At 38.7% G+C, this 26,937-nt stretch overlaps 6 protein-coding genes across 6 annotated transcripts; 3 read left to right on the top strand and 3 right to left on the bottom strand.

Annotated features, from left to right (window-relative positions):
* Positions 1-4,356: 4,356 nt before the first annotated feature.
* LOC106138036 (protein lethal(2)essential for life) lies at positions 4,357-5,337 on the top strand. Its single transcript, XM_013339017.2, has one exon. It carries the CDS (start codon positions 4,563-4,565, stop codon positions 5,187-5,189), a length of 627 nt encoding a protein of 208 aa, XP_013194471.2. The 5' UTR covers positions 4,357-4,562; the 3' UTR covers positions 5,190-5,337.
* Positions 5,338-7,111: 1,774 nt separating this feature from the next.
* LOC106138049 (protein lethal(2)essential for life) lies at positions 7,112-7,874 on the bottom strand. Its single transcript, XM_013339063.2, has one exon. The coding sequence runs from the start codon at positions 7,765-7,767 to the stop codon at positions 7,234-7,236; it is 534 nt and encodes a 177-aa protein (XP_013194517.2). The 5' UTR covers positions 7,768-7,874; the 3' UTR covers positions 7,112-7,233.
* Positions 7,875-12,241: 4,367 nt separating this feature from the next.
* Positions 12,242-13,246, bottom strand: LOC132903385 (uncharacterized). Its single transcript, XM_060951639.1, has 3 exons — positions 13,058-13,246; positions 12,779-12,973; positions 12,242-12,400 (listed from the first exon to the last, which is right to left on the bottom strand). Exons 1-3 carry the CDS (start codon positions 13,244-13,246, stop codon positions 12,269-12,271), a joined length of 516 nt encoding a protein of 171 aa, XP_060807622.1. The 3' UTR covers positions 12,242-12,268.
* Positions 13,247-15,146: 1,900 nt separating this feature from the next.
* Positions 15,147-19,446, top strand: LOC106138040 (uncharacterized). Its single transcript, XM_013339023.2, has 6 exons — positions 15,147-15,316; positions 15,414-15,589; positions 16,332-16,507; positions 17,327-17,524; positions 17,935-18,094; positions 18,698-19,446. The coding sequence occupies exons 1-6, from the start codon at positions 15,225-15,227 to the stop codon at positions 18,799-18,801; spliced, it is 906 nt and encodes a 301-aa protein (XP_013194477.2). The 5' UTR covers positions 15,147-15,224; the 3' UTR covers positions 18,802-19,446.
* Positions 19,447-19,671: 225 nt separating this feature from the next.
* Positions 19,672-21,885, bottom strand: LOC106138044 (heat shock protein 68-like). The gene has a single exon (XM_013339040.2). The coding sequence runs from the start codon at positions 21,753-21,755 to the stop codon at positions 19,722-19,724; it is 2,034 nt and encodes a 677-aa protein (XP_013194494.2). The 5' UTR covers positions 21,756-21,885; the 3' UTR covers positions 19,672-19,721.
* A 2,431-nt stretch (positions 21,886-24,316) lies between these two features.
* On the top strand, positions 24,317-26,473 carry LOC106140297 (heat shock protein 68-like). Its single transcript, XM_013341907.2, has one exon. The coding sequence runs from the start codon at positions 24,440-24,442 to the stop codon at positions 26,471-26,473; it is 2,034 nt and encodes a 677-aa protein (XP_013197361.2). The 5' UTR covers positions 24,317-24,439.
* The last annotated feature ends 464 nt before the right edge of the window (positions 26,474-26,937 follow it).

The following is a 26,937-nucleotide window of genomic DNA, read 5'->3' as shown; positions in this document are numbered from 1 at the left end:
AACGTAGACGTCGCAAAATGTCAAGTACGCGAAATGTCAACAGTTGAATTAATTGTATGATGTCAAATTAAATAAAAAATAAAAAGTACAGTTAACTAGCTTATTAAAGAAACCATTTTGTAAAACAAATTAAATTAGAAATTCTCGAATTAATCATATCGAAAATTGACATCGTTCGGTTGACGTTTTGCGATGTTGTCATTTGGAGTATAAACCGGTAGAAATGCATTATTTTCGGTCGAGTGCGCAAGCGCTCCGGGACGATTTTTTGATGTATTTATATGTTTTTTTTAAGATATATATAAAAAAAATCAAGACCGATATAGTCTTGTATGTACGACTGTCTACATATATGTAATGTAAGCTATGTAATTAGATTTTGTATGAGCTAAATAAAATATACACTATGTTGATGTTAGATGAAGTGAGTGAAAGAATAAGAGGGTTGTTTTGCGCTGTTTGCTTTGACGGGTGTCAGTATAGCTCAAAATTATATTTTTTAATCATTGTCCATAAAAAGTGTGCTTTTAAATCGCGCGGTACAACAATAAATTTGGTGTTGAAAGAAGAAAATTTATTACTAGCAAATATATTACGACGTTTCACACATAAATGTTGAAAGAATGTTTTCGAAGAAGATTCGATTCTTACTAAGCTAGGCGAATTCAGTATATGTTGGTAAGGAGAAATGTTTTCATTATTTCAAAGAACGACCCGTTTTCTCCAAATGTGTAATAATTGGTACAATACTGAAAACAATAAACGTTTTAGCGAACAGCACAAGAATACACAATCTATGGGTCGATTCACGAACATTGGCTAGGCGTACGTTTATCTTCTATCTTTTTTTCATACTCATAGCTAGAGAGAGAGAAGGTACGACATATGTCTTGTCAAGGCTCGTGAATTCCCGCTGGTACGTTGAAATTGTCACCCAGTGGAGTGACTTGGATGGGGACTTGCATACCGCTGGCTTTCAGAGGCCGTTCCGTTTTCTGTTTTACATTTTTTTTTTATTATTATATTTATTCGCAATTGGTACAATTCGAATCAATATCGCGATTGGTCTTAGAAGTACATTTAAGTAGAATTGGACCAATCGCGTAAAAATCTTTAGAACCAATGATAGCAGTTAATTTTTTTTATAGATTATGTATGTAAAAAGACCGTTTAATCAAGGCTGAAAATGCCATTGTAAACACCACGTATGATAAGAAGACAAGAAAAACTGTTAACAATATTTATAATCATTATGTTTTTAGCTAAAAACTGGCCTAACTCATGTCACAATTATGATCTCCGATTTGTGTTCAATTTTATATAGTGTAACTTGTATGCGAGTCCCCAGGCGACTGATTATGTGAGGTTTTTTATTTTAGCTTTTTTGTATCGATATTGATTAATACAACAAGTAGGAATGTTGCGAAGTTTTTTATAAATCGTAGTTAGTAAGTTAGGTTAGGTAATATTGCAATGGGGAACACCGAATAGTGTAAACGTATAGACATCTTTTCCTACTAATAATAATACGCGTAGTTTTCAGCAATTCGATTTAAACGAAAGGTAACAACAAAATTGAAGATCTGTCTACCCCGTCAGGGATGGGAAACGTGACAATATGTATCTATAGCCATTAATCGGCGTTCCCCGTTAGGCCAAGATACGAATTGTGAAATGTTGCCGGTAACCCACTGTTGTAGGTGTGTACCGAGCCTATTTATTAAAATGTCCATCTTTAGAATACAAAATAAACCAGCACGAATATTCAATAACATTTAGAGCGCATATCAAAAACGCTCTTTGCGTACAGCACAATAAATAATAAAAACTTGGAGTTAACTACATGTCGGCAAAATGTTGATAAAAAAAAATTAATAACCCTTTTTTGCAACATTACCAACGCAGCCGATGATGCAATATACAAAAAAGTGACATCATTATTGTTTTTTTCAAGTAACCAACATTTGGGAAAGTTTTTTTTAAATATTTAAATTTACCTCTGATGGCAGCCAGGACATACGAAGCACGAAGGAGTTCGATCTAGATAAATAGAAAGATCTATCTTTGCATAGCGATATACTTCGAATAGCTGTGGCAGTACAACTGTGCCCGGGGTCCGCCTAATTTAGATCTATCTATCTAGTTCGAGCTACTCCTTACCTACTTAGGAAAGCATGTTAAGCCGTATGACCAGGCTGTCATCAGAGGACACAGTGAGTTGACTTAAAAAAATGCCAACTTTACAGAAAAGTGTCATATCGGCCGCGTTAGTAATATTGCAATAAAGGCTTACATCTAAGTCACCAAAAACATATCTGTATTATTTTTTGCACAAGTTCAATTTTAAGGTCTCTGGTTTTATTCTGTATTCTAATGTGTTTTTTTTATAACTAAAGCTGATTTTAAATAAAAACTATTCACAGTTCGATCGGCACTTTCATGACAAATGCTGTATGCCATACAGATTTTTACATCTGGTTATTATTGGACTTGTTTTTGTACTAATCTCTTTATCATTACAAAATAAAAAAAATCTTTACATTTTACTCCATAAGTTATCTTTGACAAACTAAATAAACCTATTCAAAAACTAATTACTCTAACTTGTGAGAACTCTGGAGACACCAAACTAGTATCAAAATAGTATCATTATTTTATATTAGTTGGTATTTATTTATACGGGTCAAAACTATCGACTCACTAGGGCAAAATTAATTTTTACAGTTCGGGTGAATTTTAATTTACTAGTATCGATTATAATTTTTTAGTTTATAATCTGATCAACTTTACAAAATAGTCTGACTAACCGGGGTGACAAATTCAAGTAGCATCATTGAGTCCAGTAAGATCCAACCGCTTAAGCAGTAGATAAAACGCTTATTCATTGTAAGTTTAAGTATTATTGTTCTCAGTTAATTATGTTAGTTTTTTTATGAGCAAAAACTAAGGCCTCATCCATTTAGGTCTTAATTGTAACAAAAAAATGATGGAATACTAAATTAAATACCATTTTACATGATGATTATTTTATACAATTTTATTTTTACTATACGACGATTGACTTTTGATATCGAAAAGCGTAACTTTCTATGTAAATATTATTAAAATAAGTGACAATTATGCGCAACTTTCGAGTTATTTTCATTTTTTTTTTATTATTTATAAGTAATGGCGGTTGTAAAACTGATATTAATTTTAATTTTGTTTTATTTTGTAAATAGATATGCAGGTCTTGTATAACAATATTTTTGAAAATATACCACTATTTAGAATAAACGTCTTTGATTTTTTTTTTATTCTTTCCCCCTTCTCCATACCTATCTATTTATTTTTCTAGTGATTTAAGTCTAGCTTGGATTATCATAAATGGTTCTTGCACAAGGAAATGGTAACTTACCTATTTATTTTCACCAAATAAAAGGAAATATGGTCCTGAACCATAAACGAGGTATATAGCTAATCCAAAGCTAATAGCTATAATTGCAACTGAATAATAAAAATATAGTTTTATTTTCTAATTCCTTAACCCTAAGGGTTAGGATTTCGGGTCAGCTAGTAATGAAACTTTATAGAACCAATGAATTATAATTTTTATCAAGCATTTCATTCTAGAAATACCTATATTTTTATTTAAATGTTTAAATTTTGTGGCATTTATGGATACAATAATGGACACGAGATCTTTTATCGATTGTTACGTTTAGAGTTCAATGACACGGCGAAGGTTCTAGGTTCTCGAGTATATTCCAGAGAGTTCAAGAATGGAACTCCATGGAAATTATTGCATAGGTCAGTATCTCAAGTTCTGCTTCTCACCACTAGATGGCAGTGGCTGTAGTAAAACAAAAAGTTTCTAATCCTTGTGTATTCAAAATGGAAATTTAATTTGTTTTTATATTCGAATGAATGAATGATAGTAAAAAAAACACATATAGGTACTAAATTTATAATAAGTTTCTACAAACAAGTTGCTTTTTGGCCATTTCTATCTATTATTTTTCAAAAAAACATAGCTGGAAAGAACGTCCACAAATAAATAATATTTTAAATTTTTTTATTACCGTCACTTTCTCTCTTCTAAACATATTCCTGATGGTATTCCGACCTATTCAACTTAACTTAAATTTCTTTTGATGCATGTTAGGTAGATAAGTAGTAGGTGGGTACTTTGATGAAATATTTTTAGCCAAATAAAATGCACACTGCATTTTTTTATCTTGTTTGTATAATATAATCTAAAAGCTTATCAGGTATGCACCTGGGACCAAATTGATACATAGCAGTCCTTATCATATCGATAACAATAAACAAAAAACAACAGACGTGGTCGATTTTGCCGTAAACCACGTCTGCGCAGTCTAGAAATGTCTACTCGCCGCTAGATGTCGGGCGGAGTATATAAACATGGGAGCGAGAATTTCAAGGCAATCGAGTTGAATACAAGCAAACAAAGCGCATCGCAATATATACGAGACGATTTCGTGGGCTTCGGACATTGAAGTGAAGTGATATAACGTGCGTGATTTAAAAATATTTTTAAAAAAGTCATATTAAAATCTGCAATGAAGTCTGTCAGTTTATCTTACGTTTTCGCTGCCCTTTTTTTCCTGGGCATCGGAGACCGATCCGCATTCGCTGAAGAAAAATGTGCTGAAAAACCTGGGAGCAAGTTGCTGGACCAAACCTTCGGGATGCCGCTGACTCCGAACGACATCATCACATCCATGATGTCACCGTTCCTGTCGCCGTTTGCAGTGCACGATTACTTCCGACCCTGGAGACAATTGGCATCGCTGTCAAAAGATCTCGGATCCACAATTAAGACTGACAAAGATAAGTTTCAAATCAATTTGGATGTACAACACTTTTCGCCTGATGAGATCTCAGTGAAGACATCTGATGGTTACGTGGTGATCGAAGCGAAGCATGAAGAGAAACAGGACGAACACGGCTTCGTGTCCAGACAGTTTGTGAGGAAGTACGCTTTGCCAGAAGGGGCAGAGTCGGAGAATGTTGTTTCTGAGTTATCCAGCGATGGTATTCTGACGGTCACGGCGCCAAGGAAAGAGGTTGATGGCAAAGGAGAGAGAGTGGTTCCCATCACGAAGACTGGTCCGGTGCGGCAGGAACCGAAGAAGGACAAGGAAGAACAGGGATCTTGTCAGGCGCCAGGACAAACTTGTAACTGAACAATTTAAACGTAGAAATTTTTAATTCTGGTCTGTGATTTTTGGGATAAAAATACAGTGCATATAAGTTCTTTATATTGTACTAAATAGAAATGGTCACTTCCTAGTTTCCTCTTTTTTAAATAAGACTGAATAAACCTTTTTTTTTTAGTAAAATTTGTTTTTTTATACCTACTAAGTTATCTGCCTACATATATTTTATACGTACTTTGTCAGTGCATTTTAAATTATGTATGTATTTAGTATTCAGTGCCTCGTGGGGAAGAAGTTTGGTAACCTACTTTATAGGTAGTTTATCCCAGTTATTATAAATGCGAAAATTGTTTGTTTGTTTACTACCTCTTCACGCGTTATTTACCTACTGAACCACTCTTCTTAAAATTTCGCGTATAATAAGTATAATTAAAAATTCTAGACATTCTAGTTAGAGCACGACATAGTACCATACCTTTCAAGCCGGTAAAATCTATAGTTCCCGTGAGACTTGCAAAACTTGTCCTTATTCCTTTGGAGATGATGCTAAATTCGCGCAAGTGAAGCTGCGGGTAGGTACTCGTAGGTAAGTACAAGCAATGTTATCAATAGGTAGGCAGGATTAAAGGTAATATTTTTTTACAGTTATTCCTTCCCCGTTGCATTCTCTCGTCCACTTACCATCATCACATATTTTGTTAATATTAATTTTTTATATTCACGTTTCAAGCTGTTTATTAAAATCGACCAAACAATTGCTTAAAAATTACGTTTGTTGTATGGAAGGCTCCCTTTAATAATTACTTCATTATTTTACATATACTTAATTATTTATTTTGAAAAAAAATATTCTGCGAAAATTTTAACCGTAACCGTTATGACATTGAGCAAGAAAAATACAAAAACACAGATGTCTTGTATATATTACATACTGGATTTTAATTTTTTTTTTTGTATTTGTGTAGCGACAACGGAAATATGTACATAATTTGTGAAAAATTCAGCTTTCTAGCCACCACGTTTATGAGATTCAGCCTGTTTACCGACAGACAGAGGACCCTATTACTAACCCTACCCCTAAAAAGATGTAACTGGACCAACCGGGAATATTTTTTAGCTCCTTGTTTGACCTCCATACTAAATGCTACACCAAATGGAAGCTTACAATTGCATAAGATACGAATTTATAAGCCGTAATTTAACTTTTCTCCACTTAAACGTCTTAAGTGGAGAAAAGGTAAATTACGGCTTAATACACACACAGATAATAAATTTATTATATTTATAAAAAAATGTAAGTAGGTACCTAGGTAGCTGAAATTAATTTCTATAAAAATAGTTAGGTAGTACGCAGTTAGGTAGTCTCGAATTCTGAATACGCTACGCGCAACTCTTACTTTTGTCCGATCAATACACCAAAATAACGAGAATATTATTTGAATCTCAATTTCTCATCTCAATTCCATAATAAAACCATAGAGCTGAACGCGGCCCTTCAGTGTTTTCAGGACTGTTAGCTCTGTCTACCCCACAAGGGTTACAGACGTCATTTCTAACTTTGAGTAGGTAGGTACTTAACGTAGAGTTACATCAATTTAAACAAAAATTTATAAATCACCTAGATAGTTTTTTATTACTTGCAATTCCAACGAACTTTGACCTCACAGACTATTTTTCACAAAATTATGGATATATCAAAACCGAATTTGTTTATCCTACAAACTTGAAAATAATATTTACAAATCCTATCCTACTAAGTTTTAAATTTCATCAAAAACAAACCAGCTGTTTGAAAGTTATCGCATTAGAACACATTCGTACAATAACAAACACGAGTTGAGGTAGGTAGGTAGGTAGCTTTTTGAAAAACTGGAATTTGGAATTATAAGGACCTGTCTACCCACACTTATATGTATAACAACCAAAGGAAAATTAATAAAACACGGGAATAAATTAAAAGCATTTATTTTTAAATAATTCAGTCTTAATTAAAAAATGTTTAAAACACTGAAATCACATCGAACATAGACACGCGCTATCACAAACAATCTCGTACCATAATACTGTACAGTTACTTCTGGTTACCGTTAGCCTGGGAAGTCTGATCCTTGATCTCCTTCCTCACTGGACCGGTCTGTGCGATAGGAACAGCCCTCTCGTTCTTCAAAGCCGGAGCCACCCGCGGCGCGACGATAGTCAAAACTCCGTCCGAAGATAACCGTGATTCCACCGTCTCAGGGTTGCAACCCTCAGGCAGCGCGTAGCGCCGAGAGAACTGCCTCGAAATGTACCCGTGCTCGTCCTTCTTTTCTTCATGCTTGCCCTCAATCACCACAAACCCGTCCGCGGTCTTCACTGAGATTTCTTCGGGCGCAAAATGCTGGACATCTAAGTTTACTTGGAATTTGTCCTTGTCGGATTTGATGGTGGATCCGACATCTCGCGCGGCCGCGGCTAGTTGACGCCAGGGTCGGTAGTAGTCCCGGGAGAACATGGGTGCCACGGCGGCCGTCAGCAGATCTTCGGGAGTCAGCGCCAGGCCGAAATCCTGATCGATGAGGCGGTGAGGGTGCTCGTAGCCCATGATGAAAGGTAGCAGAGACATCTTGATTGTAATTGGAGGTAAATTCGCAGTTAGTTCAGAGATCGCAGTGCTTTAGCACCAATTCGCTTCGAGTAATGCTTGTTCACAAATAACATGCCGGAAAGCCGGCCGGCGAGTTTATATACGCGGCGAGCGCGACATCTAGCGGCGAGTAGAACAAGCGAGAAATTTCACGAAGTTTACAGAAGGATAGACGTTTGTGTGCGTTTGCCAGCTGTTTATTGATCCTTGTAAAACACGGAGCTTAGAAAATGTCTGCGTCTGGAGTAAGCATTTAAATACATTGTAAGCTTTGTTTATTTTAGCGTGGTTTTTATTCATGTTTTATTTGTGCAGCATGTTTAGTTAATAGAATTTAAAATAAAATAAAACTTTTCATTCGTAACTGCTTACAGAAAGATTTGAATCATAAAAAAAACATAATCCATAACACCATAATAACATAAGCCACTAGCATTTCGAGTAATTTTATGCCTGCTTTAGTTTTTACTTTTATGTGTTAAAGGAACATTTAAGGATTTTTTATTTAAGATTTAGATTATATTTCTATTAGAACTTATGTTTTAAATATAATGTCACAGTGCTGTGAATTAACTTAACTAATAAATAAATTTATCTTTAAAAATAGTTCTCATAACAAAAGATGCTTATTTCTCTTAATTACTACAATTTTACGATAAAATGCAATTTTTATTAAATCTAAATACAAACTCTGTATGTTTCTAGGCTCCATGGCGCCACGCAATTGGCCAATCGCGTAGCTGCGCCGCTTTAGTGGCCCCGCCCATTTGCAAGAACATTCCAACATTTTCTCGAACGTGTGCATTACCCCAACAGGAAAATAGCTCCTAGAGAGATGTAATTTAGCTGTGCCTGAATTAAATAATAACAGCGTGTAGTAGTTTCGGAAAAATAGCTACATATCAATTTTCTTTTATATCATATTTCTTATTCATTACTTAAAATGTATAAGTATTTTCTTTGATCTAATTTTGTATACCATGAGCACATTAAAAGATACTTGTATGTATTTAGTCCATATGCTTGTACGTTTGACGCGCACAAGTAATGCTTTAAGTGATACACGATTTTGCAAACCATTCCTCCAGCAGGAAACTTAATAGCTCGAGAACCTGAACCCGCACCAATTTTATTTCGGCTGCACATTTTTCCATGTACAAAGAGCTATCTGTCCATGCACAATATTTCTTGCTTCGATTATAAGTTTTGAATTTGAAGAGTAGATTTCTTAAACAGGATTTTTTTTTGGCATTTTACCAAAACTACAACTCGTATAAATTATTTATTTTATGTACATCCACAGCTAATTGGGAACTTATTTATTTTCCAGTAATATCTCTCTAGGAGCTACTTTCTTGTTGGGGTAATGCACACTTTTCCAACGGTCGCGATTCACGGCCATTGACATCGTTTAGTTGGTTTTACGCACACATCAACATGAAAACAGCTGATACAATGTATTCTGAATTTCTGATAAGCAGGTAGGTAGGTACATAGATGTTATTTTTTTTGTTACCATGCAAATGCAAGGCAAGCGATAAATATTTTTTACATCCCAACTAGGTAGGTATTATTTATAAATGCGAAATTAAGTTTATTATTTGACTCTTCCCGCTTTATCTGCTGAACTGAACCAATCGTCTTGTAGGACACAGTACCTATAAACCTACTTTTCATCCCGGTATAACAATAGTTCTCGTGGGATTTGCGAAAAACCTATATTCATTTGAAGGTGACGCTCAATTCGAGCGTGTTATGGCGCTAAATTCGCGCGGACGAAGCTGCGGGTAAAAGCTAGTTATAAATATTCTCGTATATATATATTCGTGATTGAGTTCTTTACTTAGAAAGATAGGGAGACAAGGCAAAGTAGGTATCAACTTAGTAAATCTTAAAACATTGCAGACTACCTTCCTAAAAAAATATTTACTAAACCGACACAGTAGACTAGGAACCTACCATCTCGATCTTGGGATGGATGGAGGTAGATACTATGCTATAATTCATTAAAATTGATTGGATAAGGTGACAAAGAAATTTAAAGTGATCAACTTCATACCTAGGCTTACAAACTTGGGATTCTTTTTTAGGTGATGGGCTAGCAACTTGTCATTATTTGAATCTCAATTCTATCATTAAGCCAAACAGCTGAACGTGGCCATTCAGTCTTTTCAAGACTATTGGCTCTGTCTACCCCGCAAGGAATATAGACGTGACCATATGTATGTACTTATGTGTAACTTCATACCTACCCAAATCGCGCATTTCTAAGCTTAAAAACAAATTGCGTGCAATAAATTGCCGCTTGGTATCGCCGAGCGATCCATGAACAACAATAATGATATTAAATATAGATCGATGCTATAAATAGCCACTGTAGGTAGCTACCTACTTTAGTCAGTGGCATTCCTGCGGTCTATCTAGACTGGATGCTTGTCTTGAAACCAGTCTAGTCGGTACGCTACCTATCATGTTCCTAAAGAACTTAGGGAAGCGCGCGCTATAACTATAGTACCTACGTACATTTTTAATTCAGTGGTCCTAAATAATTCAGTACGTAATAAATGCAGACAGAGATATTTATTGATTGCATTTTAGAAGTTGCTAACCTATAAGGACGCCAAGTCCCTAAAAATTGTTATCGATACAGCTTTCTTTAAATTAGTTATCTATTTACCTACCTAGCCTATTATTTAAATAGTTGATCAAACACACATTAAAAAAAAATATAGCACAAACAACATGAGGTCCGGGTTCAACTCAACTCAACTCAAAATATTTATTGCATAACTGTGTAGACATATAGATGGAATTACATTTAACAGTATCAACAGTTTGCCCCTTCAAGCATGCAATATTTTTTAGTAATGAAAATACTACATTAGGGTCAATAGTAGCCAAAACAATTTTTTTTAGAATTGTTGTCTGTCTGTCTGTCCGTCTGTCTGTCTGTATGTTTGTACGCGCATCACGGAAAATCTATCGAACGGATCTGCAGGCTTACTCTCGACTCGCAATGCCAATATCCAATGCCAATCTCAATGCAAGAAACGTCATTTGGCACTCTTGAATTTCACACTAGCGCCACATTGGGGCGAAATCGGGCGGATATTGAGTGAACTAATTAATATTGAGATTTTGTTCTGGAACTTGAGAATTCGGTACTCTTGAAGCCATTTTGACAGCTCGACATTGCGTTGAACTTGTGTTATTCTTGGATATTTATTGTGATAATCACAATAAGGAAATAGTAACTTTGTGAAAATTGCATATACATTTTACTTGTAAAAAAGTGCATACAATGGCTCGTTTGGTGTTGCAAAATGTAATTTTCAGTGATGCCTGTAGAAAGGATTTGCGAGAAACGCGTAATTTGCGTAGGATTGCTCGGTACGCCGATAAAGCACTTGCTATGAGTGATGACGAATTTAAGCGAAATTATCGTGTCACCAAGGCATTGTTCCATTATTTATATCAAGAGCTAAAACCCTTGATGCAAGCTCCTAAAAGAAGAAGTGATATCAGTACAAAATACAAGGTAATTTTGTTTTAAATTATGTGAGTACTTTGTGTTAGTTTGTGATACAAACAAGTTTGCAAAGGTACCTAATTGCTTAAATAATTGGTTTTGGTCTACAGATACTAGTAGCACTTTCATTCTATGCAACTGGCAGCTACCAACGCCTAGTAGGATGTTCACTAGGTACTCCCATGTCGCAGCAATCAGTATCTCGGGCATTGAGAGATGTGACAGCAGCATTGAATGACCCGACAATCCTGCATAAATACATAAAATTTCCTCAAACTGTTCCAGAACGCAATTTATTAAAAGAAGGTATGTAAATTGTGTTTAAGACATGACAATTTATTTTATTTGGCAGATGGCAGAAATGTGTGTTAATATCTGTGTTTGTTGTAGGTTTTATGAATAATTTCGCATTCCTGGAGTAATAGGATGCATAGATGGAACCCATGTGGCAATAGTACGTCCTGCTGAAAATGAAGAAAGATATTTTAACAGAAAACATTACCATTCAACAAATGTATTAATAGTATGTATCCCTTTTATATGTTTATTACATAAATTCATAATAAGCTTATTTTATATTACCACTACTATATGTAGTGGTAATATAAAATACTAGCTTACCCGGCAAACGCTGTTTTGCCAATTATTTTTATATATTATTACGGAACCCTATTTTTTTCCAAAATAAAATATAGTCTATGTTACTTGTGGATAATGTAGCTTTCGAATGGTGAAAGAATTTTTAAAATTGGTCCAGTAGTTTTTGAGCCTATTCATTACAAACAAACAAAGTTTTCCTCTTTATAATATTAGTGTAGATAAATTAATATAAAATAAAAATACTATATTTATTTATTTTTAATTTATTTTTGTTACAGATCTGTGAGGCGGACTTAAATATATTAAGTGTAGATGCAGCATTTGGAGGTGCATCACATATAGTAGATAGTTTTATCTGTCCAATGCTTCGGGTACAACAGCGGCAGAGGTGGAAGGCAGCTCTACCATAGATAATCTAGATGTTGGCAGGTCTATCATGGGTAAAACTGCATCAGACGTGGATGGCAAGATGGAGGGGCTAGACTGTAACAGGAAAAATAAATAAAATTATTATAAAATCACTTAACTGAATTGTATTGATGAATGTCATTTTTATTTTTTAGTTCAGAGTTTAATTTTGTTAATGTTATTTTACTGATCATAGACTTAATTCATGTAATTTTAACTGTACACTATTATTTTATTAAGCGTGTTAAAATAATCTATAGTAAATGCTTAATATAATGTTTGTAAGTAAATTGACGTTGTTGTAGAAATGCAGCAGTGAAGTTTGTTGTGCCGCTTCTTCTTCACTTGCGCTTTGGAGGCGGTAGTAAACTTAGTTTTAAGTAAATAACTGACGTCAATTCTTGGTTTCTGAATAAACAAATTTTATTTAACTTTTCATATTATTTTACTTACATTACTTTGGGGAGAGGGGTCTACTGCTATTCCCCTTGTGCCCGTGGCAAATGAGTCCCCACCCATGACTGCCACTAGGCGCTGTTCCAGCAACGACAGCTCTGGCACCACATCTATGCCACCTCCGGTGCGCCTCATGGACTGAGCCCTTTGTTGGCAGACTTTTTTAAGGGATGATTTTATTTCAGTCCAATACTGAAATGCATGAAAAGGAAATCATTATGATTTAATATATATGCATGTAACTAATATAATAAATCTGTTTTAATGCTAGCTTACCTTAGCCCAAGCCTGCCCATCTTTGATAATCCCACCCAAGGCGTTAGTGGACTCAGCGAACTCCTGCCACTTTTTTCGAGTTTCCTGTTTGGCCTGCTGCGTTGGCAGAAGGCCTCGAGCAATTCCTGTATTTTTCTCCAGGAACTCCACTAACGCTGCCATTTGGTATTGTGTGGGTCTGTTTGCCATTTCTGTAATAGTATGATACAGCATTACTAACAGTTTTTTGCTTGAAGATCACTTGTGTACTAGTGACAATCGTTTTATAATAAATAAAAGTATCAAAAACTTTAATAAGTGAAAAAATTACTTACCTTATGAGCGCCAAACTAAAACTTTTAAACCACATTTTTAAACAGTGTTGCCAACGACGTATCAAGCTCCCCACTAAAATCGACCTCTAAAACCACTAGAAATCCACTAAAAAAAGTCGGACCATCAAACACTAAATTTTCCATTAACTTTATTTCTGTTGTGTCGAAATTAGCATGAATGATGTCGCTGTTGGCGGATTAAGCGGCAAATATTAGATATTCAAATTAATCAGAATAAATAAATTGTTATAAGTTTAGTTACAATTAAATAAAAAAAAAATGATGTTTAAAATAAATTTTTAAAACAATTCGTTACGATCATAAATTATAGTAAGTGGTTGACAATAAAAAGTAACAAAGCCCATTTGTTGTCGAACTCTCAGAGACATAAAGTATGAAATGAAATGTTGTGGTTTCTGGCCTGGATGCCGGTCCTCCTGAGCGTTGTACTCACTACTAAATTGAAGGTTGGCAAATTATTGATTGATAAGTCTAGAAATTGAACTCCAACAACGATACGACTGGATTTTATAGGCGTTATTCCAATAATTTAAACAAAAAAAAACAAAATTCTTAAATTCCACTAGATAAATCCACTAGCCACTAAAACTCATATATGTCCGCTAAAAGACAAGTCAAAACCACCAGATTTAGTGGAAATTCCACTAAGTTGGCAACACTGGTTTTAAAATGTTATTTTGTTGTTTTGTTTATTGTGAACTTTACATATAGGCACAGGAAAATACTCATACAGCCAAATACGCTGTTTGAAACATTTAATTTGATTATTTTTTGCCTTAAAGTTATTTATTACTAAGAAATAAGCATTGTTAATAAAAATATCATTTAAAATTAATTATTTACTTGAAAATTACTTAAATTTAATATTGTTTATCAAAGTTTTCATTCATTAATTCGTTCTATTTCTGTCGTAGACATGGTGATGTATGTCACTGTCATATTGACGTATAGTGGAATCGCCAAGGAAAACACAATAATGACACAATCGCAATACCAACTCAATCTCAAGATTAATGATTTCAAGAGTACCAAACTAAATTGCGATTGGAATTGGATTGCGACAGAATTGAGATTGAGATTGAGTTCGAGAGTAAGCCTGCTGAACGAAATTCGGCACAGATATGGTTAGTAACCTGGATTAGAATATAGGCTACTTTTTTTCCTGAAATTCTATCCCAAGGGGATGAAATACAGGGTGCAAGTTTGTATGGAACTTTGTCATTTTTGAATCGATATAAAAACTTATAAATAATTAATTATTATATTTATCTAATACTAATATTATAAAGCTGAAGAGTTTGTTTGTTTGAACGCGCTAATCCAACGAACTACTGGTTCGAATTGAAAAATTCTTTTTGCGTTGCCATTTATCGAGGTAGGCTATATAACATCACGCTGCAACTATAAGGAGCAAAAAAATAATGGAAAATGCCCAAAATAACTATTCCACGCGGACGAAGTTGCGGGCACAGCTAGTTATAAATAAGTACCTATATATTATGTATGTAGATACATAGTTGCATATTATTTTAAAACAATTTAGAACACTTTAGAATAGGACCACGTTGTATCTTTCCTAAGGATATCGTAAGCTTTAGTGGATATGTTACACGTACGTCATAGTCTCTGTAAATATTTTAGAGGAGAGTTTGGCAGAGAGAGCGTCGTTTTTGTTATTGTTGCCCGTAGATTATTATTATAACGCCCCTGCGTGGTTTTTAAGAAAAAAAGGCATAGTGTGTGTCTATTTTCTATGTCACTGTCAGTCAGTTCGTGGTCAGTTCTAATATTGTTTACAAAACAACTAAAACTTAATCTTTTTGTGAAAAACAATGGTTAATTATTGCTGCGTAAGTGGTTGTGGCCGGAACAGTCGATGTAGCAAACAATTAAATTATTACAGTCTTCCAAAAGAGCGCTCACGGTACATAGATATTTTTCTGTGTAAATAATAGAACATAAAGTGAAATAATCATAGGGAATATTACTACAAGAAAATAACCATTTTACCTTTGTTTTAGACAAATAGAATGGTTTAAAGCAGCAGGGAGGGAGGACTTGATTGTAAAGAGCCAAGAAAAGCTTGGCTATCGGTTTTGTTCGCGCCATTTCGAGCCCAACAGCGTCAAAAATAAACATCTGAAGCCCGATGCTGTGCCTACGTTGTATTTACCTGGCTCCACAAACCAAGATGACTGTTAGTATGACATAAATCATAGATAGAAATAGTATAGAAATCTGAGTGACTGGCAATGCACAGACGGACCACTTGTTCTAGATGCTTGAAATATGGCATACAGCTTCCTTATGTGGTATAGGGGTACATAATAAGAAAGGATTTCGCGAAATTCCCGCGAGAACAGTATTTAACGGGTTTTTATCGTTTGACACTGGTGGAGCCGTAGGCATTCTCTAGTTATAGAGTAAGAGAGAGCTTTTAGTGCCTACTGAAATTAGCAATGTTTGAGCTTGGATAATTAACTATATGGCTGATTCCACAATCAGATTAGTCTTCACCTAACCAATCAGCATGCCCTCATAGCTTCAAAGGTAACAAAAGTGCAACTGTATCTGAAAATATACTTACAAATAAACAATTCCGCATTTGCCTGCCTTGTTTTCAAAAGTGGTAAAAATTGCACGAACAGTTCCATCATTTATAGTGTGTTATAACTTCAAGTCCTTTTTTATTCTTCTTAAATTTAAAACTAACTTTTGTTGGTGGAGTTAAGTCGTTTATATTTACAAAATTTATTTTCATGAGAAGGTTGACATACAGTAAACAGCTGAGTATATCCAGTTACCCAAATTCAATGTGAACTAATCTTTATTATCACATTAAAAAATTCAGCCGAGTAAGTTGACATGTGGTTGACTGTACTATGCATAATGGATATAAATAAAGTCTGTACACTCTTGATTTAATAAATGTTTTCCAGCTGACTCCGAAGTCCTAACGCATGAAGATGTGCTGTGCAACAAGTGCAATAACCCCGTAGTGGGGTTCCGGTACAAATGCTTGACCTGCCCGGACTACGACCTTTGTTCTATCTGCGAGACAGTTGAGACGCATTCCAAACATTACATGCTGAGAATTTCTAGACCTGACAAAGACGTAAGTTGTACCAGAGTTATTAAAAGTATGTACTAACATAATAATTACATAAGACTACTCTGCCTACCACTCTGGGAAAAAAAGCATGATTTATAAGTAAGTTTGTATATATGTGTATGCAGACAAGGCCTTAATCTTACTTCTCTCTTTTTTGATGAAGCTAAGAAGCAGAGTGAAGCCATGCCCTTTCAACGCCCCAGCCTCGTAACTTGTCACGTGCGACGCCGTTTTTATCGCGCGAAAAACTGTCGCTCTTTCCCTTTTTATTTGAAATCAGAGAAAGTTTATTGCGCGATATAAACGGCGTCGCGCGTGCCATTCAATGGGCTGGGGCGTTGACAGGGCATGGCTTATCTCTGATTCTAAGCAAACAAAGAGAGAAGTAAGGATAGTGCCTTGTCTGCATTCAAATATATACAAACATACTAAAAATCACACCTATTTCCCGGAGTGGTAGGACGAGTAGTTTTTAGTTTTATAACTTCTGCAGATGTCACCTATTATCCTATGTTACTTATATTGTACTTGTTCTTGTTTCCAAATAAAATATTTTTCATTTTCATTTTTCTGATGGGGCAGATCTTATGTTTCATGAACTTATATTATTACTAAGCTGAGAACTTGAACATCAGGAAAAGCTGAGGTGTTGAAGTCATTAAAGGGCTATTCATTCACCTAGTATTATAATATTTTAATCTTGGGTGGGTCATATTAGTGGAGGGATGGAGAGCCTATAAAAAGTGTATAGTCGAGTGTGAAACTGGGAATGCTGATGTAGATGATAGGGGAGACCCTATAAGAAACCTTGCCAATTTTCAGGATACAACAGAAAAGATTTTGAAGAAGTTGAGAGACGTTTTTGCTGAAGTGGAAACCCGTGTTGAAGACAGTAGTGATGATGAGCCGATCACGAAGTATGTGAAGAACTATGACAGCGGTATAGACCTGTCGGAAGACTTGAAAAGCAAGATCCGTAAGGAAGTAACTAGGGTGCTGTCTGTTAAGAAAAAGAGAAAGGTTGGTTGTCAAAGTTATGAATTATATTAACTCATCTTCTGTATCTTTTTTTACCTTCGAAGGTTAGACGCTAGGATTTGAATCCAGGATCGTGGGCACACTTCCGACTTCCCGAGCGAGTTGGGGACGCAACCGGGATCATCTCCAATATCTGTAATCCCGTAATAAGTAAACTTGTAAACTTTATATCTTTCCCATATAAACGTCGTAAAGCTGACTAACGGATAGGCTTATAAACTACAGATTCTCGTAGGTGATGGGCTAGCAACCTGTCACTTATTTGAATCTCGATTCCATCAAAAAGCCAAACAGCTGAACATGGCCTTTCAGTCTTTCCAAAACTATTGGTTCTGTCTATCCCACATTGGTTATAGACGTGACTATATATTCATATGCATGTAATATTACAGAATAAAACTGCAAAGAAACGTGAGGCCGAATCAAGCAGAGCTGCCAAGAGACAAAAGAATACGGATGAGACTGAGGGTCGTCCTGAGATGGTGTTTGTCGATGGTCCGGAGCCGGAGGTGAAGACTGAACATGACACCCAGCCACCTCCTGCAATACAAGGTGGGTTTGACAAGAAAAACAATATGAAACAACATATATGTACTTGATACACATACTTGAGATTGTATTCTTCTTTTCTTTTGGCCGTGTGGTTCCGGCACAAATAAAAGAATAGTACCACTCTATCTCGTTCCCATGGATGTCGTGAAAGGCGGCTTAGGGATAGGCTTATAAACTTGGGATTCTTTTAGGCGATGGGCTAGCAACCTATGTCACTATTTGAATCTCAATTTTATCTTTAACATGGCCTATCAGTCTATCAGTTGGCTCTGTCTACCCCGCAAGAGATACAGACGAAATTATATGTATGTATGTAAACTTGAGATTCTTCTTGTAGATGGGCTTTCAACCTGTCACTGTTTGAATCTCAATTCCATCATTAATAAATAAACGCAGCTTTTCAGCCTCTTCAAGACCGTTGGCTGTGTCTACCCCGCAAGAAATATAGACGTGATTATATGTATGTAATTAATATTGGGTCGCTTTTACTATTAATGATACTTTTTTAAATGTATTTCTTTCAACAAAAATATAGAATGGATGGATAATAAGTGGACATGTATATTTTGTTAGATGTTTGAATCACAACACTTTTTTTTTCAGACGTGAGAATGGAACAACAGCCGCTGATTCACGTGAAGATAAGCGAGGATTTCAATGACCTGATGATTGAGATGCCTGCGTCAAATGTGTATAAATATATTTAGTTTGGAATTCAATCGTCCATTTATTTAAACAAACAATACACTAGTATATGTAGAATTGTAGAGTAAATAATATAATTATATTTACATAAGGGACTGAAAAGGGAAACTTGAATTTGTAGATGTATCAAAAATATATGACCATTGCGCATAGGTCTTAAATCAAATACTGTGAATTTTCACTTGCTACGCTTTATAGATCTGTATAAAATTTGTAAAAATCGACAGTATTTTTATAAACTCCGGTGTATATACCGGATACATAAAATCACGTCTATATGAGTCTTTAAAGATTAGGCCACGTTCTGCTGTTTGGCGGGCTGGGCGCGGCAAGATAATTAAATTAATTGTTAATTCCTTTGATATGTAGGTAGCTAAAGGCCCAGAATAACATATAAGGCTACTTTTTATCCCGGAGTTCCCGCGGGATTGATAGGGTTTCCATGCGGATGAAGTCGCGGGCGGCCTCTAACAATACAATAGATAAATAAAAAACTTTATCGAGCAATGATGATGAGTACGTACCAGCTGGAAACGTACAGCCGATATAGGGAGTAAAATGCTGAAATGTTCCAGAAATAGTAAGAAAGCGCATATATTAATGTTTTAACCGATTCCTGTCTGCTAATATAATACGTATGACAAATATTTGTTTATTATTTTCTTTAACACATTTTTCCTGAGCTGTAAGTACTACCTTAATTAATTTTAAAATGTATGTATTTTTCTACAAAAAGACTTCAAGACTTAATTACCTAGTGCGTGTAATAAATGGGTAGTTTAGCAAAAAAATAAAAGACATTTAAAATTTAAATGCATTTTATTTCAACAATTTTTATATTCCTAAGTAGTTCTTAATTTATCAGTCTTAGCTTTGGTACACCTATCTAATCAATTACAAGGACTAGAGAAACTTGATCACTTTAATCAACTTCTTCAACAGTTGGGCCACCGTATTGTCCTCCTTGGTTTTGGTACTGTTGGTACCCTGGCATCCCTCCGGGCATTCCTCCGGGCATTCCTCCCGGCATCCCTCCGGGCATTCCTCCCGGCATCCCTCCGGGCATACCGCCCGGCATTCCCCCGGGCATGCCGCCCGGCATTCCTCCCGGCATTCCGGCGCCCGCGCCGCCGCCGTGCATCTTAGTCATGATGGGCGAGCAGACCCGCTGCAGCTCCTTCAGCCGGTGCTCGTACTCGTCCTGCTCGGCGAGGGAGTTGTTGTCGAGCCACCGCAGCGCCTCGTCACAGGCGTCGCGCGCCGAACGCTTGTCGTCCTCGCTCAGGCGCTCCCCGGCCTCGTCCAGGGCCTGCTTCACGCTGAACACGTACGACTCCAACTGGTTGCGAGCCGCTACGCGCTGTCTCTGTTTCTCATCCTCGTCCTTGTACCGCTCGGCGTCCGCCAACATGCGGTCGATCTCCGCCTGCGACAGCCGCCCGCGGTCGTTCTTGATCACGATGTTCTTGCTGCGGCCCGTGCTGTTCTCCTTAGCAGACACGTTGAGGATGCCGTTCGCGTCCATGTCGAAGGTCACGTCGATCTTGGGCACGCCGCGCGGCGCCGGCGGGATGCCGGTCAGGTCGAACGTGCCCAGCAGGTTGTTGTCTTTGGTCATGGCGCGCTCGCCCTCGTACACCTGGATGGTGACGGCGGGCTGGTTGTCAGAGTACGTGGTAAATGTCTGCGATTGCTTGCACGGGATCTTGGAGTTGCGTTCGATGATCTTGGTCATGACGCCGCCGGCCGTTTCGATGCCTAGCGACAGAGGCGCCACGTCTACGAGCAGAACATCCTGGATGCGGGTGTCGGTGGAGCCACTCAGGATGGCGGCCTGCACCGCCGCGCCGTACGCCACCGCCTCGTCCGGGTTTATGGACAGGTTCAGCTTTTTGCCGCAGAACAGGCCCTGCAGCAGGCTCTGAATCTTGGGGATGCGCGTGGAGCCGCCCACGAGAACCACGTCATGGATTTGGCTCTTGTCCAACTTGGCGTCGCGGAGAGCCTTCTCCACGGGCTCGAGCGTACCGCGGAACAAGTCTGAGCACAGCTCCTCGAAGCGGGCGCGGGACACTCGGGTGTAGAAGTCGATACCTTCGTACAGAGCGTCGATCTCTATAGTGGCCTCGGTGCTGGAGGACAGCGTGCGCTTGGCGCGCTCGGCGGCGGTGCGCAGGCGCCGCAGCGCGCGCGGGTTCATCCTCAAGTCCTTCTTGTACTTGCGCTTGAATTCGTCTGCGAGGTGGTTCACCAGTCGGTTGTCGAAGTCTTCGCCGCCGAGATGCGTGTCGCCGGCGGTCGCCTTCACCTCGAACAGCGAGCCCTCGTCGATCGTCAGGATGGACACGTCGAAAGTGCCGCCGCCGAGGTCGAATATGAGCACATTGCGCTCGCCTTTGAGGTTCTTGTCGAGGCCGTAAGCAAGCGCGGCCGCCGTTGGTTCGTTGATAATGCGTAGCACGTTCAGGCCGGCAATAGCCCCGGCATCTTTAGTGGCCTGGCGCTGAGAGTCGTTGAAGTAAGCCGGCACTGTGATCACGGCGTCGCGCACTGACGTTCCTAAGTACGCTTCCGCAGTCTCCTTCATCTTGGTGAGAACCATGCTACTGATTTCCTCCGGTGCGAATCTTTTCGGCTCACCCTTGAATTCCACTTGAATCTTTGGTTTTCCGCAGTCGTTGATCACCTTGAAGGGCCAATGTTTCATGTCCTGCTGGATCTTGGGGTCGTCGAATTTACGGCCGATGAGCCGCTTCGCGTCGAACACCGTATTGCTGGGGTTCAAGGCTACCTGGTTTTTCGCTGCATCCCCGATCAGTCGTTCCGTGTCTGTGAAAGCAACGTAGGACGGCGTGGTGCGGTTTCCCTGGTCGTTGGCGATGATTTCCACGTTGCCATGTTGCCAAACACCGACGCACGAGTATGTCGTTCCCAAATCAATTCCGATAGCTGGCATTTTATTATTACTTATTCTTTGTCCAGAAACTCACAAATTCGTAATATTATTATACAGTGTATTCGTAGTTCGTAGGTAAACGTGTTATTTTCACCCACTAATCTCCTTCTATTCGTCTATTCGCTTTGAATTTCAAAATATGACTGAATTCGCGGGCGCCCTACGTCATTTATATACCTCGAGCTTGCAGCCAATCAGAGCCAAGAATTTTCTCCCGCGTTCTCGACGTCACACCGAGTCGGTTCTGCTATTCGCTAGAATTCTCTGGAATTAACAAGACTGGGGCATTATTTTGAATACGAGGAGGACGGCTATGTGGGATAGAATGAGAAGAAACTAACTTTCTATTGTTATTTTAAACCCGCCTCCTGACCTGATAATATTAGGGTCTTTACAGACTAAACATTCGCCGGGAGATTTCGTCACAATGATTTATACATACCATATTTATATACCACGTTGCAAATATATACGACCGTAAGTATATTAATAATTCTACGAACTTATTAATAAGTACAATGATAACATATGTTTATTTTTGTTTTTAAGATGAACTTAATTATTTGGGTTTAAAAGTACTTAATACTACATAACATTTTTATAAGTAGCACAAATTATTATGAGTAGAAAAATATTAACGTATCATGTGAGATTTTGTATCATTTTAGGTTAATTGGGAATAACAGAGATTGATAAAATATGGCTAACAAAATAATTTATCAAAGTAATTATATCTACAAAATCGTTAACCACAGCTTTTGGTATAGGTTTCTGGTACCTATACCATAACTGTGGTTAACAATTTTTCATGAGAAGAAATTAAAAGGCGTCGATGTATTTAATTAAAAGATTGGGATTTAGATTTTAAGGCTAGGCTCCCCCTGAAAAATAATTACGAATGCTCCGCTCCGCCCGATTTCCTTGAGCCCATCGCCTACTAGAAGAATACCAAGTTTATAAGCTTTTGCTGTAGTCGCCTTTAACGATATCCATGGGAAAAATATGTAGTGGCCCTATTATTCTGAAGTGCCGGCAACCAAACGGCAAAGATAAATCTTGAAAGAATTTGGCACTTCTTTAGATAAGAATAACTAGACAATACATCAGAGCATAGGTACTTAAGTATGTCTATAAATTCACACAAATGTTATTTTGATTAAAAGATGAATGCTCGACGATATTGTATGGTAATTTCTCCAAGGCATGCTTTTTTATATTCATAAGTTCTACACATATGTAAAATTTATTTTTAAAATAACGAAACTAATACTTAACTAAAGTATTGATATTCTGTACAAATGTAGTTTGGATTTTTCCGGTTAGTAAACTACTCCTTCTATTCTATAAAACTATTTCTTCCACTGTTTTTATTAAACAATATATCAGTGACATACAAAAAATACAACTTAATTTTAGATTGAAGATTTCAAAGATACGCAAAACTCCTACTTATAAGGATGGGAAAAATAAACCGTAAGAAATATATTTTATTAACATAAAACATTTAAATTATTATAAACAACACATTTATTAACAAAAAGGGCATTCCCCCCCCCCCCTTCTTCTTCCACTTGTTTCTTCATAAATCTGTAAATAAATAAATGTTAAAAAGCATAATGTTTTTACAAAAAAAATTAAAAGTACTGTTTGTAGTGACCCTTACCTGGCATATTGTATTTGGCGCCAGTCATAAAAACAAGATAACAAAATGTTTCACTGCAATGAAAAAAATACAGTTAGTGTAGCTTTTTTGTTAAAAAGAATAGTTCCCGGCACCAATACAAAAAATTATAGGACCACTCCATCTCTTTCCCATGGATGTCGTAAAAGGCGACTAAGGAATAGGCTTACAAACTTGGGATTCTTTTTTAGGCGATGGGCTAGCAACCTGTCACTATTTGAATCTCAATTCTATCATTAAGCCAAATAGCTGAACGTGGCCATTCAGTCTTTTCAAGACTTTTGGCTCTGTCTACCCCGCAAGGGATATAGACGTGACCATATGTATGTATGAATGTAGAAAAGAATAGTTTTGCTTCTTCATGTTCAAATACTTATTCCCAGCAAAAATTTAATCTGCGGTTTTTTTTTAAATAATGGTTACAGTTTGTATAATTCGTTTCCAAACTAGTTTGGTTAGTAGCCATGATCAAACCCAATGTGTACAAAGTACTTGTCTTTCCGTGCAGACATGAAAATTGTAAAAGTAAGTCAAGGGAATGGTAAATAAATTTGGGTTTCTTCTTTTAAATAGTTTAAGTACTTTAATTTTAGTACAAAATTGTGTAACTTTTAAGTACTCTAATGATAGAAACACCAAATATTGAATTGAATACGCGATCTCTTTCTTACCTCAGTTTCTTTCCTATATCACCATCCTTCTCGAATGCTACAATTTGTAGCCATTCTTGTTAGTTCCAGAGAATTCTAGCGAATAGCAGAACCGACTCGGTGTGACGTCGAGAACGCGGGAGAAAATTCTTGGCTCTGATTGGCTGCAAGCGCGAGGTATATAAATGACGTAGGGCGCCCGCGAATTCAGTCATATTTTGAAATTCAAAGCGAATAGACGAAGAGAAGGAGATTAGTGGGTGAAAATAACACGTTTACCTACAAACTACAAATACACTGTATAATAATTTTACGAAGTTGTGAGTTTCTGGAAAAAAATAAGTAATAATAAAATGCCAGCTATCGGAATTGATTTGGGAACGACATACTCGTGCGTCGGTGTTTGGCAACATGGCAACGTGGAAATCATCGCCAACGACCAGGGAAACCGCACCACGCCGTCCTACGTTGCTTTCACAGACACGGAACGACTGATCGGGGATGCAGCGAAGAACCAGGTAGCCTTGAACCCCAGCAATACGGTGTTCGACGCGAAGCGGCTCATCGGCCGTAAATTCGACGACCCCAAGATCCAGCAGGACATGAAACACTGGCCCTTCAAGGTGATCAACGACTGCGGAAAACCAAAGATCCAAGTGGAGTTCAAGGGTGAGCCGAAAAGATTCGCACCGGAGGAAATCAGCAGCATGGTTCTCACCAAGATGAAGGAGACTGCGGAAGCGTACTTAGGAACGTCAGTGCGCGACGCCGTGATCACAGTGCCGGCTTACTTCAACGACTCTCAGCGCCAGGCCACTAAAGATGCCGGGGCTATTGCCGGCCTGAACGTGCTACGCATTATCAACGAACCAACGGCGGCCGCGCTTGCTTACGGCCTCGATAAGAACCTCAAAGGCGAGCGAAATGTGCTCATATTCGACCTCGGCGGCGGCACCTTCGACGTGTCCATCCTGACGATCGACGAGGGATCGCTGTTCGAGGTGAAGGCGACCGCCGGCGACACGCATCTCGGCGGCGAAGACTTCGACAACCGACTGGTGAACCACCTCGCAGACGAATTCCAGCGAAAGTACAAGAAGGACTTGAGGATGAACCCGCGCGCGCTGCGGCGCTTGCGCACCGCCGCCGAGCGCGCCAAGCGCACGCTGTCCTCAAGCACCGAGGCCACAATAGAGATCGACGCTCTGTACGAAGGTATCGACTTCTACACTAGAGTGTCTCGCGCCCGCTTCGAGGAGCTGTGCTCAGACTTGTTCCGCGGTACGCTCGAACCCGTGGAGAAGGCACTCCGCGACGCCAAGTTGGACAAGAGCCAAATCCATGACGTGGTTCTCGTGGGCGGCTCCACGCGCATCCCCAAGATTCAGAGCCTGCTGCAGGGCCTGTTCTGCGGCAAAAAGCTGAACCTGTCCATAAACCCGGACGAGGCGGTGGCGTACGGCGCGGCGGTGCAGGCCGCCATCCTGAGTGGCTCCACCGACACCCGCATCCAGGATGTTCTGCTCGTAGACGTGGCGCCTCTGTCGCTCGGCATCGAAACGGCCGGCGGCGTCATGACCAAGATCATCGAACGCAACTCCAAAATCCCGTGCAAGCAATCGCAGACATTTACCACGTACTCTGACAACCAGCCCGCCGTCACCATCCAGGTGTACGAGGGCGAGCGCGCCATGACCAAAGACAACAACCTGCTGGGCACGTTCGACCTGACCGGCATCCCGCCGGCGCCGCGCGGCGTGCCCAAGATCGACGTGACCTTCGACATGGACGCGAACGGCATCCTCAACGTGTCTGCTAAGGAGAACAGCACCGGCCGCAGCAAGAACATCGTGATCAAGAACGACCGCGGGCGGCTGTCGCAGGCGGAGATCGACCGCATGTTGGCGGACGCCGAGCGGTACAAGGACGAGGATGAGAAACAGAGACGGCGCGTAGCGGCTCGCAACCAGTTGGAGTCGTACGTGTTCAGCGTGAAGCAGGCCCTGGACGAGGCCGGGGAGCGCCTGAGCGAGGACGACAAGCGTTCGGCGCGCGACGCCTGTGACGAGGCGCTGCGGTGGCTCGACAACAACTCCCTCGCCGACCAGGACGAGTACGAGCACCGGCTGAAGGAGCTGCAGCGGGTCTGCTCGCCTATCATGACTAAGATGCACGGCGGCGGCGCGGGCGCCGGAATGCCGGGAGGAATGCCGGGCGGCATGCCCGGGGGAATGCCGGGCGGTATGCCAGGAGGGATGCCGGGAGGAATGCCCGGAGGGATGCCGGGAGGAATGCCCGGAGGAATGCCCGGAGGGATGCCAGGGTACCAACAGTACCAAAACCAAGGAGGACATTACGGTGGCCCAACTGTTGAAGAAGTTGATTAAATAATACAACATTTGTAAAGTACTTAGATACTTATTCAATGTTCCTTTTAAGTAGTCTAGTCTTGTTGCTTATGTAAATATTTTGAAAAAGTCTGATTTTATCATGTGTTTGTCAATAGGGTGATCATTTGTTTAATAAAATATAATTTAAGTATAAATTTCTGTGTTTTATTTTTATTTTTTTTTCTAATTTAAAACTTTACGATTTCCTCCTCTTTTATTCATCCTAACCTTATCAATCTTTGGATTTTAGCGTGGGTCTCAGGTATTTGCCGAACGCTATTCGCCGAATAAGGTAGATAAGTTTAGAAGACGTAAGTCGGAAGGAGAAGTAATCTAACTGGAACTTTACTAAGGAATGGGGAAAGTTAACCTAAGTTAGGTCTTGAAGGTTTGGTGTGTAAGTCAAAAGTTATGCTCGTATTGATTTGATTGGTGAGCTAGTGTTCTGAGTCTGTCTTTTC

The sequence above is a fragment of the Amyelois transitella genome, chromosome 25 (assembly GCF_032362555.1).
Source record: "Amyelois transitella isolate CPQ chromosome 25, ilAmyTran1.1, whole genome shotgun sequence".
NCBI classification, from domain to species: Eukaryota; Metazoa; Arthropoda; class Insecta; order Lepidoptera; family Pyralidae; genus Amyelois; species Amyelois transitella.
The sequence above is the reverse complement of the archived record's forward strand: the minus strand, read 5'-3'. Positions and strand labels throughout refer to the sequence as shown.